Source organism: Sorex fumeus, unplaced genomic scaffold, assembly GCF_029834395.1.
Source record: "Sorex fumeus unplaced genomic scaffold, SorFum_2.1 ptg000037l, whole genome shotgun sequence".
Taxonomy (NCBI): domain Eukaryota; kingdom Metazoa; phylum Chordata; class Mammalia; order Eulipotyphla; family Soricidae; genus Sorex; species Sorex fumeus.
Window position 1 is genome coordinate 11125472 of NW_026606094.1, and position 21853 is coordinate 11147324.

The 21853-nt window shown below is 35.6% G+C and overlaps 1 protein-coding gene across 1 annotated transcript in view; it reads right to left on the reverse strand.

Moving 5' to 3' along the window:
- The window catches only part of CPED1 (cadherin like and PC-esterase domain containing 1), a 338587-nt gene that overhangs the window by 137812 nt on the left and 178922 nt on the right, over positions 1-21853 (reverse strand). The window contains exons 14-15 of the mRNA XM_056118573.1: positions 17121-17307; positions 15824-15992 (exon numbers count right to left, since the gene is read on the reverse strand). Coding sequence (XP_055974548.1) covers positions 15824-15992; positions 17121-17307 — 356 coding nt within the window. The remainder of the gene's footprint in view (positions 1-15823; positions 15993-17120; positions 17308-21853) is intronic.

Here is a 21853-nt window from a genome sequence, read left to right on the forward strand (position 1 = left end):
AAGAGAACTGAAGTTTGCTTTAAAAGTTCAAAAGATTACTAGCTAGGAAACAGTCTTTTTTTTAAAATTAATTTGCTTTTAAAATTTCATTGAATCACCATGAGATAGTTACAAGTTTTCAATTTTGGGTTATAATCACACAATGATCAAACAATCATCCCTACTCCAGTGCACATTCCCCACCACCAATATCCCTGGCATGCCCCCCCCTTTCCCACCCTCCGCCTGCTACCATGGCAGACAATATTCCCCATACTCTCTCTCTACTTTTGGGCATTATGATCTGCAATACAGATGCTGAGAGGTTATCAGATTTGGTCCTTTTTCTTTCACCACACTTATCTCATCCCAAATGATTCCTCCAACCATCAGTGTCTTAGTGATGCCTTCTCTATTACAGCTGCCTTCTTCCCCAGCTCATAAGACAGGCTTCCAACTATGGGGCAATATTCATGGCCCTCGTGTCTACTGTCATTGGGTGCTTGTTTCATATTATGTTATTTTATATTCCACAAATGAATACAGTCCTTCTATGTCTGTCCCTCTCTTTCTGACTCATTTCACTTAGCATGATACTCTCCATGACCATCCAATTATAAGCAAATTTCATGACTTCATCTTTCCTAACAGCTGCATAGTATTCCATTGTGTACCAAAGTTTCTTTAACCAGTTGTCTGTTCTTGGGCGCTCAGCTTGTTTCCCGAGTTTGGCTATTGTGAACAGTGCTGCAATGCACATACAGGTGCAGATGTCATTTCTCCTGTGCTTTTTTGCACCCTCAAGATATTTTCCCAGAAGTGATATTGTGGGTTCATATGGAAGCTCAATTTCTAGTTTTTGAAAGAAAGCACATATTATTTTCCAAAAAGGCTCAACCACCGGACATTCCCATCAACAGGGAAAGAGTGTCACTTTTTTTCCACATCTACACCAGCACTGGTTGCTTTGTTCTTTTGAATATGTGCCTGTCTCTGTGGTGTGAGATGATATTTCATTGTTGTTTTGATTTTTATCTCCTTGATCATTAGCAATGTGGAGCATTTTTTTCATGTGTCTTTTGGCCATTTGTATTTCTTTTTTGAGAAAACTTCTGTTCATTTTTTCTCCCCATTTTTTGATGGGATTGGAGGTTTTTTCTCTTGTACAATTCTACTAGTGTTTTGCATATCCTGGATATTAATCCCTTATCAGAGGGATACTGGGGAAATATTCTTTCTCATTCTGTTTGCTCTTTCTGTATTAGGAAAGTCTTTTACATCATTTAGAAGCAGAGCTGGGGGGGTGTTGAATGCTTATTTTCAAATGCATGCCTCTGGCAGAGATGTTTTAGAGTAATTTGAACAGTAGGACTAACTTTCCTGATAAGGTGTATTATACAGCCAAGATTCCTCCCTAAGAACTGTGATTCTTGTCACAAAAACAAAGATGAAGAAAAAGAGAAGAGGAAGAGGGGAAGAGAGCAAGTCATTGAACATGTGTATTTGTACTTAAGGAACCTATTCATGACATCTTTGAGAATTATCACCAAAATACTGATAAGATAAAGTACATTTTAAAAAATATATTATCTGCTTGCTGTGAGGACTAAAAATTAGCATAAAATTAAGGTCCAGTCAATTTGATAAATGTATCATTGATGTACAATTTAAATCTCATCCAATTATTGGTTCTCCAATATATTTTTCTGACAGTTATGAAGTATAAACAAGAAAAAATATTTTAGTTTTGAAAAATGTATACTGTGATGTTTAGAATAGAAACAATAAGGTAGTGGATTATTTTAAACAGTAAAAAGGATTAACTAGAAATTCTACTAATTTCTTGTTAATTATTTTCTCAATTTATAGGTCAAGCATAACATTTTAAAAGGTTTGTCATGCTTGAGAGATAGTACAGCACATAAGGTTCTTGCTTTGCATATGACCCACCCAGATTTTATCTTTACCTTTAATGTGGTCTTTGTAACTCTGCTAGGTGTGATCCATAAGGTCAGAGACAGGAGGAATCCCTGAGAACAGCTGGGTGTAGCCCTCAACAAACAAAATGCCTATTGGTAAACATTGCAGCTATTGGTAGCAATAACAACATTTCAACTAAGCAGAATTTTAATATGGAAAATATTTAACCTGATTTAAATGAATGAATATAGTCAGATATCAGGATGCATGTAATACTAGTAAAAGGTCAGATGCTAGCTCTCAAACTTCTCTAATCTATACAATAGACTAATAAAGGGAAAATTCTGATATCATACTACTCAGCAAAATGAAGATTATGAAGAGACCAGAATTTTGCCACGTCTCCAGAGCATTACAAAAATAATCTTCGTGAGAGCTGGAGAGATAGTACAGTGGGTAGGGTGCTTGCCTTGCACAGAGCCAACCCAGGTTTGATCCACAGCATTTTATATGATCCCCCAGGCACTGCCAGGAATGATCCCTTAGTGCAGTCAGAAGTAAGCCCAGAGCACAGTCCGGTGTGGCCCAAAAAACAAACAAGGAAAAAATATAAAGCACCAATTTTGTATTTGACCATAGAAACAAATTCTAGTTAATTAGGTTTTGATAATTAAAATGAAAATTTCATTTCAGCTAAATAAAAGATTCCCAAGTATCATAATTAGATTTTAAGTATAAAAGGGGTTTTAATTTCTCTAAATCAAATCATTAGAGAAATGATTCAGGAATTGATCTAAAGCTCGTAAGGCCTTAATTCGTATCCCACCTTTGCAACTAATTATCTACATTACACAGAAAACTAATGTCTTCCTTCCTCCTTATGTTAGAAATAGAAGAGGAATTTTTTTTAATGGTCTGTGTTTTGATTGCAGAAAACATTAAGAAAACATAGGAGGGTAAAAAGCAAACATAATGTCTTGTATATTAAAAAAATATGGTAAATAATGCTTAGTACATTACCACCTCTACTGCTGCTTCTGATGTTCTATGCATTACAGCTTATGGCCTATTTCTAAGAACAAAGTCACAGTAGATAATAAACTGTTGCTGGCTGAGAATATTTCACAGTAATGCTATTCTCTTGTTAAAAATTAAATCACATTCCTCTGGTATATTGAGGTAGCCAGGTAATTTAAACCCATTAAAATGAGTATTAATATTACAACTTGCAAAATAAGCAAAGTTTTATTAGCCAATCATTCATAAATGCCCTTCCATTCCATTATTATGGGTATTTGCTAAAATATTTAAGTTACTATCACTGGAATTGTTTTGTAATAGTCTTCTATGGTGTTAGAAAGTTACACAATTAAATGGAAATATTACAAAGCATTTCTAAATGCTATACATGAATTATTCACTTGTCACTTAATAACTAAGGACCTAGGCTGTTAATTTTTAATAATGCTACAAATATCAGTTTAAAAAGTACTACAAAATTTGAGGTAATTCTTTCTAATGACATTTTCTTTTTTCTTGGTATTTTCTTTTCATTAATTGTAATTTTTAAATGAAACCTGTTTCTAGAAAATATATCTATGAACTATAAACTCCTACACTTCTGCTATCTGACCTTTATCTAGATTTTATTTATGGCTCTATTCTGGCACAGTGCTTTGGGGGCAAAAATATGTATGAGCCAACAGATCATCTACACAAATCAACTTCTGTGGATGCTATATTGCTATCCATGTCAAAAATTTTGATTTGACGAAAGATATTAAAAGAATTATTTCTCCATATGTATTTTAATTTCCTTAGAACATAAATATATTTCATTAATTCCTAGACATGACATATTCCAGCCACAATAACAGTTTATTACTTTCTAAACCTTTCTTCTCAACAGCAAAACATCAAGATATTTATGGGTAAATCAAAGTGAAATAATATCTAGGTATGTTAGAAGACTTTTTAATGTTTCATTAAGAATAATGTTTTCTGGAATTGAATGTATAATTTTGAATAGAATTACATGATGCATAAATTATGGAAAGTGAATTCATAGAATAAAAAGCTGTGAGAGTAGTACCACTAACTACAGAAATGTTTAAAATCCCAAGATTTAGTTAAAAGGTTATAACACTTAGAATAATTTTCCAGTATTCAAAATTAAAGGAATTCCTAGTCATACTTTTTTTGTTTTGCTTTGTTTTTGCTTTTGGGGCCACACCCAGCGATGCTCAGGGGTTACTCCTGGTTCTGCACTCAGGAAGTACTCTTGGCAGTGCTTGGGGAACCATAGTGGATGCTGGGGATCAAACCCGGGTCGGCCGTCTGAAGGCAAATGCCCTAGCTGCTGTACTATCTTTCCAGCCCATCTAGTCATACTTTTAATTAATCCACTGGAGCAGGTAAATAGACTCTTGATGGTTTCAATCATTGTTCCTCAACTAAAGTTCTAGAATTGACAGAGATGCTGTCAAACATCCTACAATGCAAAGGACATTTCACCTAAAAAGAAATTATCAAGCTCCAATATCAATAATACCAGATTGGGAATTTTGAGCTCAGATATATTTGTATTGTAAATAATGCTTTCCTCTATCACTCATTGAGAGTTATCTCTGCAGAAACCATCTACAAGTTCTAATTGGTAATATATTTAGCAGAAACAGACACTACTAATTAATTATTGTTAAGTACTTACAATGTTTGGTCATAGTAAAATGATATAAAATCTTGTAATAATTTAATAAAGCAATATCATTAATCATCTAATGTCACCAAAGCTAACTTTGTAAATGGAGTTTTATATTTGCTTTTGATTCACAATCTTTGGGTGAACTGGTAAAAAAGAATAATTAATATTCAGAAGGTAAGAAAATAGAGTGGGAGAAATAAACAGGCTTGTCTAATCATACACTGGCTTTCCCTCTTCTAGTTACTTAAAGCTGAATTGCCTTTTTATGTTTAAAATTTAACAAGAAAGTCTCCATTATGCCAGAATTTCATTTGTACATAAGAAGATAAGGAGCAATTATAATTTTTTTCCTTCAGTCAATAAACAAAATATAATTGAACCTTAACGTATCTTTTTTTTAAATTCTCACATTTAGGATTTAGGGATCCAAACAGAATAATCTATCATTTAATTTTCAATTGTTCAACTCTTAAACTTTAGGGCATGGTGAGGGAACTATAATCATTGTCATAAAAGGAAAGAATTAGAAGACCCAAAGATGTTGTCTCATAATGTATATTTGTTTAGGTATTAAGTTAATTTGAAAATTCTCAAATACCTGAGAATTGAAGGGAGATTAGAAATTTTACCTCTCACTCTTTGTACTCTAAACTCCATTGTGGTATCAACTTGCAGTGAAATCTAAAGACTCTAATGAGATTAACATAAAAGAGAGAAAAGGGGGAAAGGTCTCTGGATTAGAATTTTAACTGTAGGCTATAGTGAGAAAAATCCCACTCTGCTATTGACTTCTCTCAGTTCATAGGGTCACTTGTGACTAGGTAAATGTCTAAGGCAATACACAATATTCATTGGACTGTCTCTTCACACACTTGACAGTTTCTTAAAAGAAGACTGAAAAAATACTAGTAATTATAAGATAATTATTCATATCATAAAACCGAGTACATTTATGAGACTTTGCATGAACTTTAAATTGAGGCCTCTCAGGCAGTATTCTTGTAAGAATGAAAAACTTTCCTGAAATTATTTACAGGGCATATTGCAAAAGAATATGGTATTTTTCTTCAAATTATATTTAAAAATTTCTGATATAGCTTAATAATATAACTATGTTACAATTTACATAATTCTAATATGAAGTTTGAGAAGTGAAGCATTAATCTTCAAAGGCAGTATATATTTCCCTACTAAATTTTTTTATTACACTATTGAGGCATCATTTCCATCCTTCTGCATTATTTATAAGTAGCCAAATAAATTTATACCTATTTAATATATAGTAAATTACACAAATTTTAAGTTAATTTTTATCTATTAAAATACTATGCAGTTACACAATTGCCACCAAGAATGATACAAATAAATTTATTAATTAATTGCTCTCATGCTTATAAAGTACTCACACTTTGTAAGTCATTATGATTCTGATTTATAGCACCATTAATTTATTTACCTAGCTCTTAAATTTCATATAGATTAAATACAGTATGTATTTTTATATCTGACTTCTTCTCAACATAATGTTTTAAAAGGTCATTCAAGGCTGTTGGGTATCAGCAATTTATTTTTAAATAGCTCAATGGTATAATATTGAATTTGCTTATCTGTTATTGTTTAGTTATCTTTAGCTCTTAACTGTTATAAATATAGCTGGCATAAAGATTTCTTGTGATTAAACTAAATGAATTAACAAATCCTAAAAGTAGAGATATCATAATTTCATATTACTAACTGAAAGAAGCTGATCTTAGAAATTTAAACTAATTATGGTTCCAAGTATTTGTCATTTGTAAGAGGTAAAAAAGGCAAAAACAGTAAAAAGATCAGAAGGTTCTGGGGATAAGGAGGCAGTATAGGGAATACATAGAGAATATAGAGATATTTAGGGCAGTGAATACACTCTACAATGTTATAATGGTAAATGCACATCACATACATTTTCTCAAAAGTAGAATGTCCAATGCCAAGAATAAACCCCAAGGTTTACTGTGGACTTCTGGAGAAACTGATGAGCCAATTGTAGGTTTATTCATCTTTGATAAGAAATGTACAACTCTGGTTGTAATATTGATAATGGGAGACTCTGAGTATGTGAAGCCAGGGGATATGTATGAAAAATCTTTGTATCTTCTTCTGATTTCATTGGAAACCCAAAGCCACTATAAAAATGGTATTTTCCTCCACAAAAATCCAATAAGAAGCAGGATAAGAAGCAGAGCTGTGAGTGGAGACAGCTCAATGGGTTAGAACACTGTTTAGAATGCAGGATCCTTGAGTCCTATCCCTGGCACCACGCTATCCTCAGGCATTACCAGGTGTAAACAAATAAACAAAAAACATTTGAATGAATAAATCAATATAGTAAAATAGCAGCCACAAAACAAAAACACCTCTTTTACGCAAACAACAATTGAGAAGGAAAAAAATCAAGGAAAGAATATCATTTACAATTTTATCAGAAAGAAATGATTAGAAATTAAAATAGCAAAGACTGTAAAGGATTTGTATATTAACTATATCCACATTATAATAAATAGCAGACACAAGGAATGGAAAAACATACCATGCTTATTGACTGATAGACCTGAATGGGATTGTAGCCAAAGCAATATACAGATTCAGTGCAATAGTAGACAAATTTATCAAAATTTGTATAAAATCTAGAATACTCCAAATAGCCAAAACCATGCTGAAACAAAAAGAATGAAGGCACCACACTACTGCCTTTAAACTATTCTAGAAAACTGTGGCAATAAAATACAGATTGATGTTGGAAGAAAAATGAGTATTTGGATCAATACAATAGAATTTAGAAACCAGAAAAAAAAACTCTCAGATATATGAAGTATATATGATAGAGTATCCAAGAACATAAAATGAGGAGAAGAAAATTTCCTCAATAAATGATGTTTGGATTGGACATTCCATTTGATTTCCACAAAAGGCTCAGAATCAGACCTCTTTCTTAGGGGTTCATTTGCTGCCTGAAACGTTGACCACTTTTAGCAGGAAAGAACCAGATGATTTCTTTGTCCCTGTTCTCTGTCCACAGTTGGAACCCCTTGCATAAGATAGGGGAATTATAGTGGTAAAGGGAAAACAGGCTGAGCAAGATCAGAAAAATGTCCTTAAAGAAAGGGAATCATTGGTAAGGAATGCCACGAGGTGACACCTGGAGGACTTAGGCCTTGCCACATCCAACACCAGCAGGTTAATCATCTCAGCATCCCATCCCTCATTTTAATGGCTCACAGTCTTGGAATAGAATAAGGAAATGATCACTCTCCTACCTTATTAGCAAAGCAAAAAAAGGAAAAGGCTTCTGCCTTTGCCTGCTACCCTTCTTTAGGAGACCATTCCCATAACCTGGTAGCTTCCTACATTCCTTTTTTTTCATTTCTTTTTCTTAAATAAAGTCTTTTCTGAATTCTGAATAAGTAGATAAATAATGTTTGGAAACTGACTAGCCACATGCAAAAGAATGACACTGAATCACTACCTCACACCGAAAGTTAACTCAAAATGGATTCAAGACTTGGATGTGAACCTCAAACCATAAAATATACAAAAGAAAAGAGGCAAATCACTCCACAATATTAGTTTCAGTGATAAATTTCAGAAATCAACTCCAACACCAAACAAAACAAAAGTGGAAATAAACAAATGGAAGAAACTACATGAAACAAAAAAGTCTTGCCAATGCAGAGGAAACAATCCTTAAAATTTAAATCCTTTTATAGAGAGAAAGAAAAGATTTTTAGATTGTATATCCAGCAAGGAGTAATGTTAGAGACATATAAAGAACTCATAGAACTCAATAAGAAAATAAACCACCCTATTAAAAACTTAGGAGAGTTTAACAAACACTTCACCAAAAAGGACATAGAGATGCCTAACTCTCTTTCTCTCTCTCTCTCTCTCTCTCTCTCTCTCTCTCTCTCTCACACACACACACACACACACAAAATCACCACATTAACCTTATTTTCAGAGAAATGCAATCAAAACTGCAGTGGAATATCACAGAACCCCTGCTAAATATCAAAAAAACCAGAAACAAGAAGGTCAAATGAGGATGTAAAGGAAAAAAAAGGAGTTCTCATAATTAGCAGTAATCTACTATTAAAGGAAACTGGAAAACCAAGAAAAAACATATTATTTATTTATATTTATGTGATATATAATTGTAATTATTATAATATAATATCTAATTATATTGTATAATATATAAATATTCATATTTATATATGTGTGATAAGACTATCATATATCTGCAATTTTACTGTTTGGTACCTATCCAAAGAACATAAAAATAAAAAAACTCATCCTCTACAATAGTATGTTCATTACAGTTCTTTTTATAACAGTCAAGATCTGAAAATAATACAAGTATCCAATGCAGATGAATGAAAAAGGAGATGTGGTACACACACAATAGAGTACTACTTAATTATAGTAAAAATGAAATTTCATAACATGGATAGAAATGAAAAAAATGAAAGGGCTCATGTTATGCAAATCAGGAAAAGACTATATAACAGATAATCTCACACAAAAGATAATTTGTTAATAATCAAAGTAAGAAAAGTTTTTTTTAAAATAACAAACAAAATGCAAAAGAGATCCACAGATTCTGGCCACAGAATAAGATTATCAATGGTGGTAGCTAGAGGAGACATGGGGGTTCATAGAAGAGTATTGGCTGTCCAGTGAACTGTTGTGGAGAGTTACTGCTAATTGGTGGGCAGGGTTTATTGACACACATTGGAAGAATATGAAATTGTACCCCTGAAACACATATAGTCTTGCAAACCAACCAACCTTAAATGAAAAATAAATTTGAAATCTCAAAGCTTTTAAAAGTTACAAAGAGATTGTAAATGTATCTTTTGATAGGCATATGGCATCTTTTACTTTGGGGATATAGCTAGAATGATTGCAGCTTATGGGATATATATTATAGAATATAGCTTCAGTGATATTACATAAGTGATAAAATTTTCCAAAGCATTTAAGCTTTTCACATTTCTTCACCAGTGTCTGAAAACAAACCTGTTTCACATCATCACCAGCACTTGGTATTTTAGTCCATTTCATTTTTTTCCCATTGAGGTGAATAGCTAGAAATGTCTAATCATGCTTTTAATTTTTTTTTGCTGACTAAAAAAAGTTGAACATCTGTTCATCTGCTTCTCAGCCTTGGATGACCTTTATGAAGTTATTTTCCATTTCAGTTTTAGAATATTCTGACACCTTTCCTGGAAAACTTTTTTAAAATTACACATGGGGAAACGTGCAAGTGCTTAAAAAACTTATCAGATGGCACAAACATTCCAAGTGGTTACATAGCTTCTGATTGTGACTCCAGTTCAAATTCCTGTTTTGTTGGAAAGCAAGTTTCTCCACAGTTATCTTTTTTCTCAGGATGGATTTTCCTTGCTAGCAGATTAGGATAATATCACTTCCTGTAGGATAGTAGTTCTTCCCTAGTTTACTGTCTTGTGTTCAAGAAATTACTACAAAATTAGGTTCGCGTGTTTTAGACTAAGCAATTAGAGAATGTAAGCTCCATTAATTTAATTCCTTTTGGAAATCCTTAAAGGAACATTTGCTTATAGGTAGCAGATACTGCAGTTTGAGGTCACTGAGCTCTAAACTTAGTTCACTCCTTTTAAATAGGCTCTAATACCCCATCCCTACCGAACTGGCTCACTCAGGCATGACTTGATATCAGTAGGAACGTTTTTTAATCAGAAGAATTTTTAATCAGAAGAATAATGGAGTGGACCAACATTAATAAGACTTCCCTTCTTATTAATGTCAAAGAAACTTTAAAAGAGCATTCAATCTAATTCCTCACCTAATTCTTAAGAGCTGGATTTTTCAGCTTTGTTTGAAAGCTTCTTGGGACAAAAGATTCCATTAACTATGAGTTAACCCCCTCAACCAGAAGGCAATACAATGTAACAGGGACTTTGGAACTAGAAAAACTCTGACATTCACTAACTCAGATATTAAGAACTCTCTTCAACCTCTTTGTCCCTTTGACATTCTCCTATGAAATCTACGGCTGAGTGGATATGAATAAAGATTAAGGGAGAGATTCACAAAATTACTGGACCTACCAATCCTCATTTTGCAGAAAAGAACTTTACTCATTATCTCCTTAGAAGTAACCTTTTTCAATGAACAAACTGAAAACAAAACAAAACAAAACAAAACAAAAACCTCTAATTGCACCCAAGACTACCACCTCTTCCCTAGATTAATTCAGCAATCTTCCCCAATCATCCTACAAATTTTGCTCCAGAGATTTTGAGCCAAAATGCTTATGAGAAGCCTGGTACAGCTTCCAGAGTAACACATAAAAACTCCTGATAGTTTGCAGTGAAAGATATACATTGGCAATGTACCACATAACTGGGAAACAGGTCTGGGAAGAGTGAAGAGGTTAGCACACTATGAAGAACCATAGTTTGACAAAGAAGATCCAGCACGGAGAATTTTAGCACATTCTGTGACAGTATTCTGGAGCAATAGCACAGTGGGTAGGGCATTTGCCTTCATGTGGCTGACACGGCTGACCTGAGTTCAAATCCTCCACCCCTCTCAGAGAGCCCCGCAAGCTACCAACAGTATCTCACCCGCACGGCAAAGTATAGCAAGATACCTGTGACGTATTCGATATACCAAACACAGTAACAAGACTCACAATGTTACTGGGCCCGCTCTAGCAAATAGATGAACAACTGAAGGACAGTGACAGTGACAGTCAACTTAAAGTACTGAACTGGAAAAGTGAAAAAGCAACAGGTATGAAGAAACAAAAAGAGGGACTAATTTTGGTGTACGAATCAACACACAACGTGAAGTGATTCAAAGGAGCATCCTAAGTGGGAATAAGAAGTGAAGAAATAAAGAATGTGAGAAAATCCTGCAGGATTCACTTCAACACTGTCCTTCCATTCATGAGCTCATCCTATTCCCACTATCACCTCGCTAGGTTTCATAATACATACGAGGACAACGTCTGTTGCCAAGTCTCTTCAAATGACACCCAAGAAGGGATGCAATATTCCTGAAACACGTTTCAGCACTAAAAACTCCTCATAGGAATATATAACATGTTATGAATTCTTAGGAACTGAAAAAATTTTCATATTAAACTATTAATACCTATTCAATGGTTTGACTATAACAAAATAATGAATGTTAGTGCATATTTGAACTTGCTATATTTAAGCTGAAAATAAAGCCAAAGAATACACCTGTGATAGTAATTATGGATAATACAATAATTTTTCAAAGATTCAGAAAAAAACTAACCTTACAAACCTAGTGTAAGTTTAAAATAAAGATATATACTTCATACCCTACTAGGGTAATTTCATACTTTCAAAAAATTTATATTTACTCAATATGAAAGTCAAGTTTACTGACCAACCTAATAAAGTAGAAACACACAGAGTTTTTTTTTTAATAAAAAGTAAATCTAAAGTGTTTTAAGATGCAGAGCTATTGTATTTGGTCACTGTCACTGACACTGTCCTCCCACTGTTTATCGATTTTCTCGAGCGGGTCCGGTAACGTCTCCATCACAAGACTTTGTTGGTACTATGTTTGGCATATTGAATACATCACAGGGAGCTTGCCAGGCTTCGCAGTGCAGGCAAGATAGTCTCGATCACTTGCCGGGCTCTTTGAGAGGAGTGGAGGAATCGAACTCGGGTTGGCTATGTTGGCTGTGTGCAAGGCAAACACCCTACCTGCTGTGCTATCACTCCAGCCCATTGTATTTGGTAGCCATAAATACTATGGAAGGAATCAATAATATAATTTTTCCTGATAGCTTATATATTCTAAGAGTTAGGATCTATCTTAATTGAGAGTATATACTAAAGAAAAACAGAAGATTATAATCATTTAGCAAAGATGAGACTACTTCACTTGTATAAAAAAATTATATACAGCAAACATATATACTTTTTCAAAAAAACATTTCTCTCTTTAGGTTTTTGTCCCTTCCATCTTGACTATTTTCATGTGGATTTATTATTTGTTTATCAATTTAGAAATTGGTTGGAATATGTTAACTCAAAGCAAATTGAAAAGTAGACTAGACAATTAAGAAACATATTTTGAAGCGTTTTCCACATCCAGATCAGAACAATTGTATTCCACAGACTATTCATAGCTTGTAGGATAACATTGCTTTGTCATTTTTCCCTTGCCACAAGGTGCTTAGGTTTATCGGGTCACACCCATCAAAGTGCTCCCAAGTCACTCCCATTCTTTTGTTTATTTGTAACTACTTTTCTATGTTCTCTTCCCCAAACAGTTAATCAGCTATTCCCCTAATCAGTTTCTGTTAATTTGTAGGGTCAGATCTTTGTAGGACACTGAAATTATACTGTAAGTTAATATTGCCTTTCTCCTCTCCTTATGTCTTTTGAATAGTTTACTTTAAAGCTATGTCCTTTTGTATAGACACAAGAAGACAATTAATATTATGCTTTTGTAACTTGGGATTTAATTGGCTTCGAATATTATTCATTCCCGGGCATCTGCTTTCTCAGCTTAAGCGTCAACTGCCCTCACTTCCTAGTGTCCCCAAAAACAGGGTCCCGACAAGGGACGGATGAAATCAGGGCAAGTGGTAAGCTATGTGCTACCCTGGCATCAAGATGGGCCTGGCCAAAGCACCACAATTCTTTTTTTTTTTTCACATTTTTTTCCCTTTATTTTATTTTATTTTTTTTTACAGTTGTAGATTTACAATTTTTTGTGCTTTGGTTTCAATTATAAAATGATCAGATACCCATCCCTCCACCAGTGCCCATTTTCCACCACCATGGATAATATCCCTCCCACCCCCATCCCCCCATCCCCCCTGTCTCTGTGGCAGGGCAATACCCTGTGTTCTCTCTCTCCTTTTGGGTGTTGTGGTCTGCAAAAGAGACATTGAGTGGCAAACATGTTCAGTCCATAGTCTACTTTTGACATGCATCTCCCCTCCTGGGAGGATCCTCCAAACATCCTTTATTTGGTGCTCCCTTCTCTATCTGAACTGCCCTTTCCTCTAGGATACCCGGCTGGCCTCTAAGTTATGGAGTAATCCTTCTGAGCACCACAATTCTTAACTATGGGTTAAGAGCTTGATCATGACAAATGCTGTCAGGATCCAAAAGTAACAACGAGACTAGGACCATGCTAGGGGTAGGAAAAACTAATCTGGCCTGAGCACTGTAGTCTGAGATCGAGATAACTCCAGGAGAGCAATTCTATAAATTAATGCATCTCTTACTGTGTCCATACAAAATGATTAATATTATGAATGCTTATATATTTGTTGGACAAGGAGAGGAGAAACACACCAATGAGATTCCACCCTTGGGTGGGTGGTCCTGCTGAAAGAGAATCTATCCTAGAAGCAGCATCCTTGAGTGGAAGAACTTTAACCCTATTGATTGTGACCACACCTATGTATAAGCCCAGCCCCTCAAGGTTGTGGGGATTTAACTAGACTGTAAGAATGGGATGTGGAGAGAAGATCAGGATCAAGATCCAGAGCTAGAGCCAGGAAAGAGTGGTTCCAGATCGGGCCGGGAGAGAAGAACAGAGAGAGACAGGAGTGAACAGGGATGAGAATGGAATAAATGGCATCTGATCAATCAACGGGCTTGGCCCTCATTTCCTTTGCTGTCTGCCCCAGGGCCCATGCCGTCCAGACTGGGGGCATGGCCTGGGCTCCCTAGAACCTGGCTGGCCAGGGAAAAAGCTGTCAGGGCCAGCCCCTGGCCACCCTCAAAGTTTTTTTACAATAGCTATTCAATTAAAATGATGTCAAATATATTTAGAAATGTTGCACATAATATATTCTCCTTTTGAAAGTCTGCTATGCAAATCAGAATACTAAGTGTTCAGAGCAGCTTTCTAATAAAGGAATCTACTTAACATTATTCAACTTAATACTCTGTAACCATGAACTCCTATTCTCCATCTTTTCTAAGAATGTATGCCTATTGTCATCATTCAGAATAGTATTTTTAATCATGCTTAATTTAACATCAATACAAAATTCACTTGGAGTTGGTGTTTATAATAATTTACAGAAATAAATTCCCTTGAAAATTAAAAATCTGAGTAACTGCTATTCTTACAAAATAGTATTTCTACAAAAATTCGACTTGCTCTTGATGTTCAGATAAAATAATGGGGTAATAGGTTGAGAGGGACACAATGCCGTATGTGGCTACTACATTTAACAACATAGAATCCACACTGCTGACCAATCAGTTACTTCTTCCCATAACCCTGTGTGCTTATATGTTTTCAGTAGCACAAAAACATCCCTGAAATATGACCTATTTGCAGTTATATGTTCTGAGTGGGTCAGTAGGTATGATTGGAGTACCAATTATGACTTTCTTGAAATCACCTTACGGTATATGAGGAAATATAAGATGTGGTACACAGAATTTTTAAAAAGTGAAAAAACAATAAAACAGAGGTCTGAGTGAACAAACAAGACAGTGTTGATGTAGCTTTTTCCATTCCTCCAAGTCATCAGGGTTTTGATATGGTGTTGCTCACCAGCAAAACTAGAGTCTAACTGATCATAAAGTTTTGGGAGATATAGGTGAGAAATATACCTATCAAGGATATTCAGTTTCATTCATCTGGTATCCCTTCTGTAGAATAGTTTTATATATATATATATATATATATAAATTTGCTTCTTCTGCTTTAAAGAAAATTCCATTGACTTTAAATTCAAAATTTCAAAAGAAGGTCCAGGAACAAATCCAAGAAACACAGCCCAATTTAAAAGGGAAATGTAAAACCAATTTCATAAGTAAGTGTGAGTGTTTAAAGTTTTTTTTTTCAATTTTAACCACAGTAAATCCACTGAACACAAACGCGCTTGGAGGACCCACCATACTAAAGAGGAAACCTCTCACATTGTGGTATCTGAGCTCCCTGGCTGGAACTGTTGAGATTTTCAAATGAGACTCTGGATCTAAAGGCATACATTTTTCCTAACAATTTTCACTTGGCTTTTCTTTCACCCGCTTTTTTTTTAATTGAACCACTGTGAGATACAGTTACAAAGCTTTCATGGTTGAGTTTCAGTTATACAATGATCGAACACCCATCCCTCACCTGGCTTTTAAAAAACTCTCAATTCAACTCAGTTCAAATGCTAAATTCACCTACTTGAACAAAGCCACAGGCTGTGAAGTCTTCAAACAAAGGTAGACTTGGACGATCCTCTCGATAGATGGTGAGTTTATATGTGATGAGGGTCTCAAACTGTGGGGAAGATTCATCTACCAACAGCACTGAGATTGTGTTCATTCCCAAGCCTAGGGAGTAGTTTGCAAATCTGGAAAAATAAAAGAAATATATATTCAGTCCAAATGAATTCACATGTCAATATTTAGTAAATGCTTATCATTTGCTTCCAAGTAGGTAAGGTCTGTATAATTTTATAAGAAATCTAAATGTGTAACAAAATGACTTCTGCTAACAGTGCTTTCATATATCAAGCAATATCATATATCATTATCTTGCTCAGCAAGTCGTAGTCTTCATTAAATATAAGGAAATGAGTGATTTCTGAACCATCTGTTAGGAACACACATTACCTCAACTAGTACAACAACTTTATACAAAAACTATGACTGTTTTTTGAAATGTAGAGAGCATGACTTAGATCTGGGAGACAAATTGCCCAAAGTGACATTGTAATCAAATTTGAGACTCAGGTTGATCTGATTTGACATTTTTCTTGTAGAATCTCTTGACCCCAGACATGACAAATAAGTCTTTTTCCCTACAGAAATAGAAGATATGACTGCTTTCCTTGCTACAAATAATGTAAGAGGGTTCAAACTTCTCTTTAAAATCTGCGAAGGAGTTATTGTCTCTCACAAGAGTCAACAGAAAATTTCAGTAAGATTAGACAAAAATAGCATTCCAATGCCCACAAATGATCACCAACATGTTTATCAAATGATCAAAGCTTCAGATAATGGGTTGGAGAAGGTGGCTACCAATTCGGATTCATTTTAACAATTTAAAACCACGAAGAGAGGAAACAGAGAAATAATACAGCAAAGTCACTTCCCATGTGGCTGGCCCAGGTTCAATCCCTGATACCACATATGATCCCCTGCATACTGCCTAAGAGCCAGGAGTAAGCCTTAAATCCAGTCTTTGCTTCATCTGTCCCTTTAATACTGCCACCCCCCCACCACCACCACCACCAAAAATCTCTTTCTTGTTCCTTTGTTTCAAAATAAAGGATTAGAGACAAAAAGTGCTAGTAAATTAGCTGAGCCCTGATCTGGTCTTTTTGACCACATGAGACCTTGAAAAATTGAAGAGTTTCACATCCTGGAAATCTCTCCAACTGAGTCAGCTTCTCTCAACTGCCTTCAAAGGTTGCATCAAGTTTCTTCTAACTACTGTGATGTCTTCACTCAGCCCCAAGCAGCACCCCAAGCAGTACCTTGGCCCTCCCCGTTCAAGCAGGTACACTTTGCACTGACACTTAGAAGCTTCTGCTCCAATTGTCACAGTTACCACATCAAATGGGACTTCAGAGTAATAATCTTTGATCTTCAGGTTGAATTCAGGATTTAGTTCCAATCGTGGATGTGTGAAGATCTGCTTGATATGACATTGTGTGTCTTTATCTGATTTTAAAAAAATGACAAAAAAGACAACTGTGAAATGGATAAATGTTTTAAAATCACATATGATTAAGGATTAGAAAATTCCTTTAAAGAACTTTAGTGACGCTGCTGACTTTCCTTTGGATATTCTGGTCATAACTGATTTGTGGCTCTACCTAGATTTTTCTATTTGTCAAATTTTGTAGACTATGCCTCATAAAACAGCTGTTGAATTCAGTTGGAATTGCACAGATGATAGATTCCGCTCAGACCTTAAAAAGTTTAAAGGCACAGAAGGTAGGAAATTATCCTTCCAATAGATTTATAACATTTTGTGGCATTTACTGCAGATAGCAAGAAATTGCATAAATAGGGTGGTGACTGTGTCGAGCAATGACCTAAGAGTGCCAGCAGGGAATGAGGACAGATTCTTTGGAGGATTGTTATTAAACTAGCATTGGGTTGATGTAGAAGCTTACAGGCAATTGGGCAGATGGAAAAATGTGAAGTCTAATATTCCATCAAACGTATCCACAGAACATCCTGACCCCTCTCTCGTTGCTGGCTACTTCAACCTTAGAAAATGCAATAAAGTTAGTGGCGGCAAAAGCCAGACCTCTCGGGACAGTGGAGGAGCCAGCCCTTCTCCTTCCTTCCGCCCCAATGGGATTCTGAGATAACACCCCAAAACAGCCACCAGCTACTTAAGCTCCCACAGGGCCATGATCCAGAGACACACACACGAATCTCAGAACCAAGCCGCTCCCTGCAGAGATCTCTCCAGACCTTCATTATTAAAATTTTAGAATTTCTAGACATTATATTTTATCCATAACAAACAATACAAAACAAATTGTCTAGCGTTGCCTTTTAGGCAAGTTTGAGTGGTGTTGGGACTGGTGTCAAAATGTCAAATGTAACCAAAGGGGGGGGGGGAGAGAGAGAGAGAGAGAGAGAGAGAGAGAGAGAGAGAGAGAGAGAGAGAGTTGTGCAAATTGCCTGCCACACAGGCAGGGGGAGGTGTGGAATTGGGGGGGAGGGGATACTGGGGATTTTGGTGGTGGAAAATGTGCACTGATGAAGGGATGTGTGTTTGATGATTGTATGATCGAAGCTTAAACATGAAATGTTTGTAACTGTATCTCATAGTGAATCAAACAATTAAAAACAAAGGGGGGAGGGATAAAATGCCAAAAAGTATGAAAAAAAAGGAAGCCCTATAGTCTGCTCAATTCTGTACTAGAACCCTGAGTATTATTTTATACCACTGGTTCTCTGTCATTTTAAGAAGATTTCTAGTTGATAGGTCAATTTTTACAAAAGTAGCACTGTTCTCCCATTGCTCATAAATTTGCTCAAGCGGGCACCAGTAATGTCTCCATTGTGAGACTTGTTGTTACTGTTTTTGGCATATTGAATACGCCACAGGGAGCTTGCCAGGCTCTGACGTGGGGGCAGGATACTCTTGGTAGCTTGCCGGGCTCTCTGAGAGGGATGGAGGAATCGAACCTGGTCGACTGGATGCAAGGCAAACGTCCTACCCACTGTGCTATCGTTCCAGCCTATTTTTAAAAAATTGAAAATAAAAATCAGTTTTATGGGCACCTACATGTGCTACTGCTAACTTATACTGTATAAATACATAACTCAAAAAAAGATCAGCAAATTGTTTTTCAAAAAACTATTGACAACTATCCTGTTTCATAAAGACCCCTCAACAAACAAAATTTCAACAAATATAAACATAGAACATTCTATAGAAGTTGATAAAATGAAAGTAAGTTTAAATTAAACATTCTCCTTATTAGCACTTTGAAGTAGCAACAAAAGGAACTTGCTATAAAAAATTATACAGTTAAAGTAGATTATCCTTTACAACATTTTCCCCTCTTATCTAAAGTTAAATCTGCTGATTTATCTTTAATTCTATAATGATGTTTCATCACAACCAAAATTCAATTCAAGCCACTAATATGGTAAAGCAAAGTATTTTAGTTTTTTCTACATCTATCCCTTGATCTACAGTACTTCTGGGATGAATATGGAGATGCACCAAAAATTCTATGGCAAGGGATGCTACACATATCATAAATGTCTTATATCTGAGAACTGTATCTGAGTACAAATGTACTAAATACCATGAAAATCAAAGAAAATAGCCCTGTGTATTTCTGATCTATATTCTATATTTCTTTGGTAGAAAGTAAAGCTATGTATAAGGTATAGATTAGTAACAATAGGGGGGTGAAGAGATAGTGCAGAGTGTAGGGTGCATGAAAAGTGATTCAGGTCAATGAATAAACCTAGGTTCAATCCCTAATACCATATGTATCCTGTAAGCATTTTGAGGTGTGGCTAAGGAGGGGTCCTGGGCTCAGTCCCTGAGCCCCAGTCATCCCTGGGGTTACCCTGATGATCTCTGAAGAATACCAGTCCATAGCACTGATTTGCTGGCCTGGCAGTCCAAGTTTTCACAAGAAATGACTCCCAGGTTCCCTGAGACCATTTGGAAGAGGCCCCCAATAAATATGTAACAATAATAATATAGTATAGAAATCATAGTTTCAGTGTAGGGAAAATCATTTCTTGTGTTCCCAGTGGTGCTCAGGAGTTACTCCTGGCTCTTTAGACAGATATCACTCCTGGCAGTGCTTAGGGGACCATGCAGGGAATCAGGGATTAAACCTGGGTTGGCCACCTGCTGTATTATCTATCCAGCCCCTGTGTAGGGAAAAATCTCACTTACAAAAGTTATTTAAAAAACAACAACAAAAACCTCAGTGAATTGGGTAAGCAATTACTGCATTTGATTTGTTCCCGAAGACTTTATCAAGCTGACCTATGCAAATAAACTATAACTATAATTTTGGTTATCATAGTACCTTCTAAATATTTTATAGTAAAAGCAAAAATAAATGCTTATGGGTATAATTGTATTAGATTTCACAATGAAAGGAACGATAGTTTTAAATTCAAATTCAGCTTCTTATTAATAATTTATTCAGGTTCAAAAAAATTTGTTTATGGTTCTGGCAACATGATTAAATGTTAGTTTTTATGGCTTAGGGGTACAATTACTGTGCCACGCCACCATATTGAACATAGAATATGATAAAAAAAAAACTCTGATGAAAGCATGAGTACATTATTAATAAGAAGCTGAATTTGGATTTAAAACTATGGTTCCTTTCAAGGTGAAATCTAATACAATAATACCCATAAGCATTTATTATTGCTTTTATTATAAAATATTTTTTATAAGGGCTGGAGCGATAGCACAGTGGTAGGGCGTTTGCCTTGCACGCAGCCAACATGGCCGACCCGAGTTCGATTCCTCCGCCCCTCTCGGAGAGCCCGGCAAGCTACAGAGGTATCTCGCCCGCACGGCAAAGCCTGGCAAGCTCCCCGTGACGTATTCGATATGCCAAACACAGTAACAACAAAGTCTCCAATGAAGACGTTACTAGGCCCGCTCGAGCAAATCGATGATTTTTATCTTTACTTTACTTTACTTTATACTTATAGTTTATTTAGATAGGTCAGCTTGATAAAATCTTTGGGAACAAGCTGGAGCGATAGCATAGTGGTAGGGTATTTGTCTTGCGGGCAGCCAGCCGGGCCAAGCCAGGTTCGATTCCTCCACCCTTCTCGGAGAGCCCAGCAATCTACCGACAGTATCTTGCCTACACGGCAATGCCAGAATCATAATAATAATAATTAAAGATCACAATATAAATAAAAAAGCAATAAGATAAGCACAGAAAAGCAGGCTGGTATTGGTTGGGAGATCTGGTTCAAATGGAAATGATATATCTAATGTAATACTTTCAGAAAAATTAGAGTTCAGGAATATAAAATATACTTTGATAGGATCATTTCCTAGACAGTAAAGGAAGAGAAATACTTGCAGTACACTTTTATGTTCAGAACCAGTTGCATGAATAACAAAGTGGATGACATTTTTTGATGAAAATAGCAATTTCAGAAAATTTATACATATATATGCATAAAGAATATATAATCTATTATATTCAATAAGATATATATTCTTATGTTACAGATTTCATTTCAGCTTTCACTTTAAATTGATAGTGCAAGTTTTCAGTGAGGCAACACTAAAACTCAGCCCTCCATGAGGAGAGTTATCATCCTCATTTTTTGTAAGTGAAACAGATTTTATTTGGAGGGTTTTTTGAAGGTGGGGAGAGAGAGAGAGAGAGAGAGAGAGAGAGAGAGAGAGAGAGAGAGAACACAGGCTTCTCCAAGGGCAAAGAGAACCCCTACACATATCCCAACATTAGTCATGAAGCATGGAAGTACACATCTCAAGAAGGGAGATACAGGTGATACATGTGCTCAGACATCACATGTGCTTAGCCACATGGGCGCAAGCAGCACATGGGTTCCAGCAACTTATGCGCCAAGTTATCATCCTCTTAAGCATGATTTTAACAAGTGTTTGGAGCTTCATGAGAAACTTTCCCCATCTGGCTTGAGCACTGCATCCGAGCTCACAGACTGAAAGCCAATTCCACTCTGACTTCATCTTCCACTGAATCATCAGGGT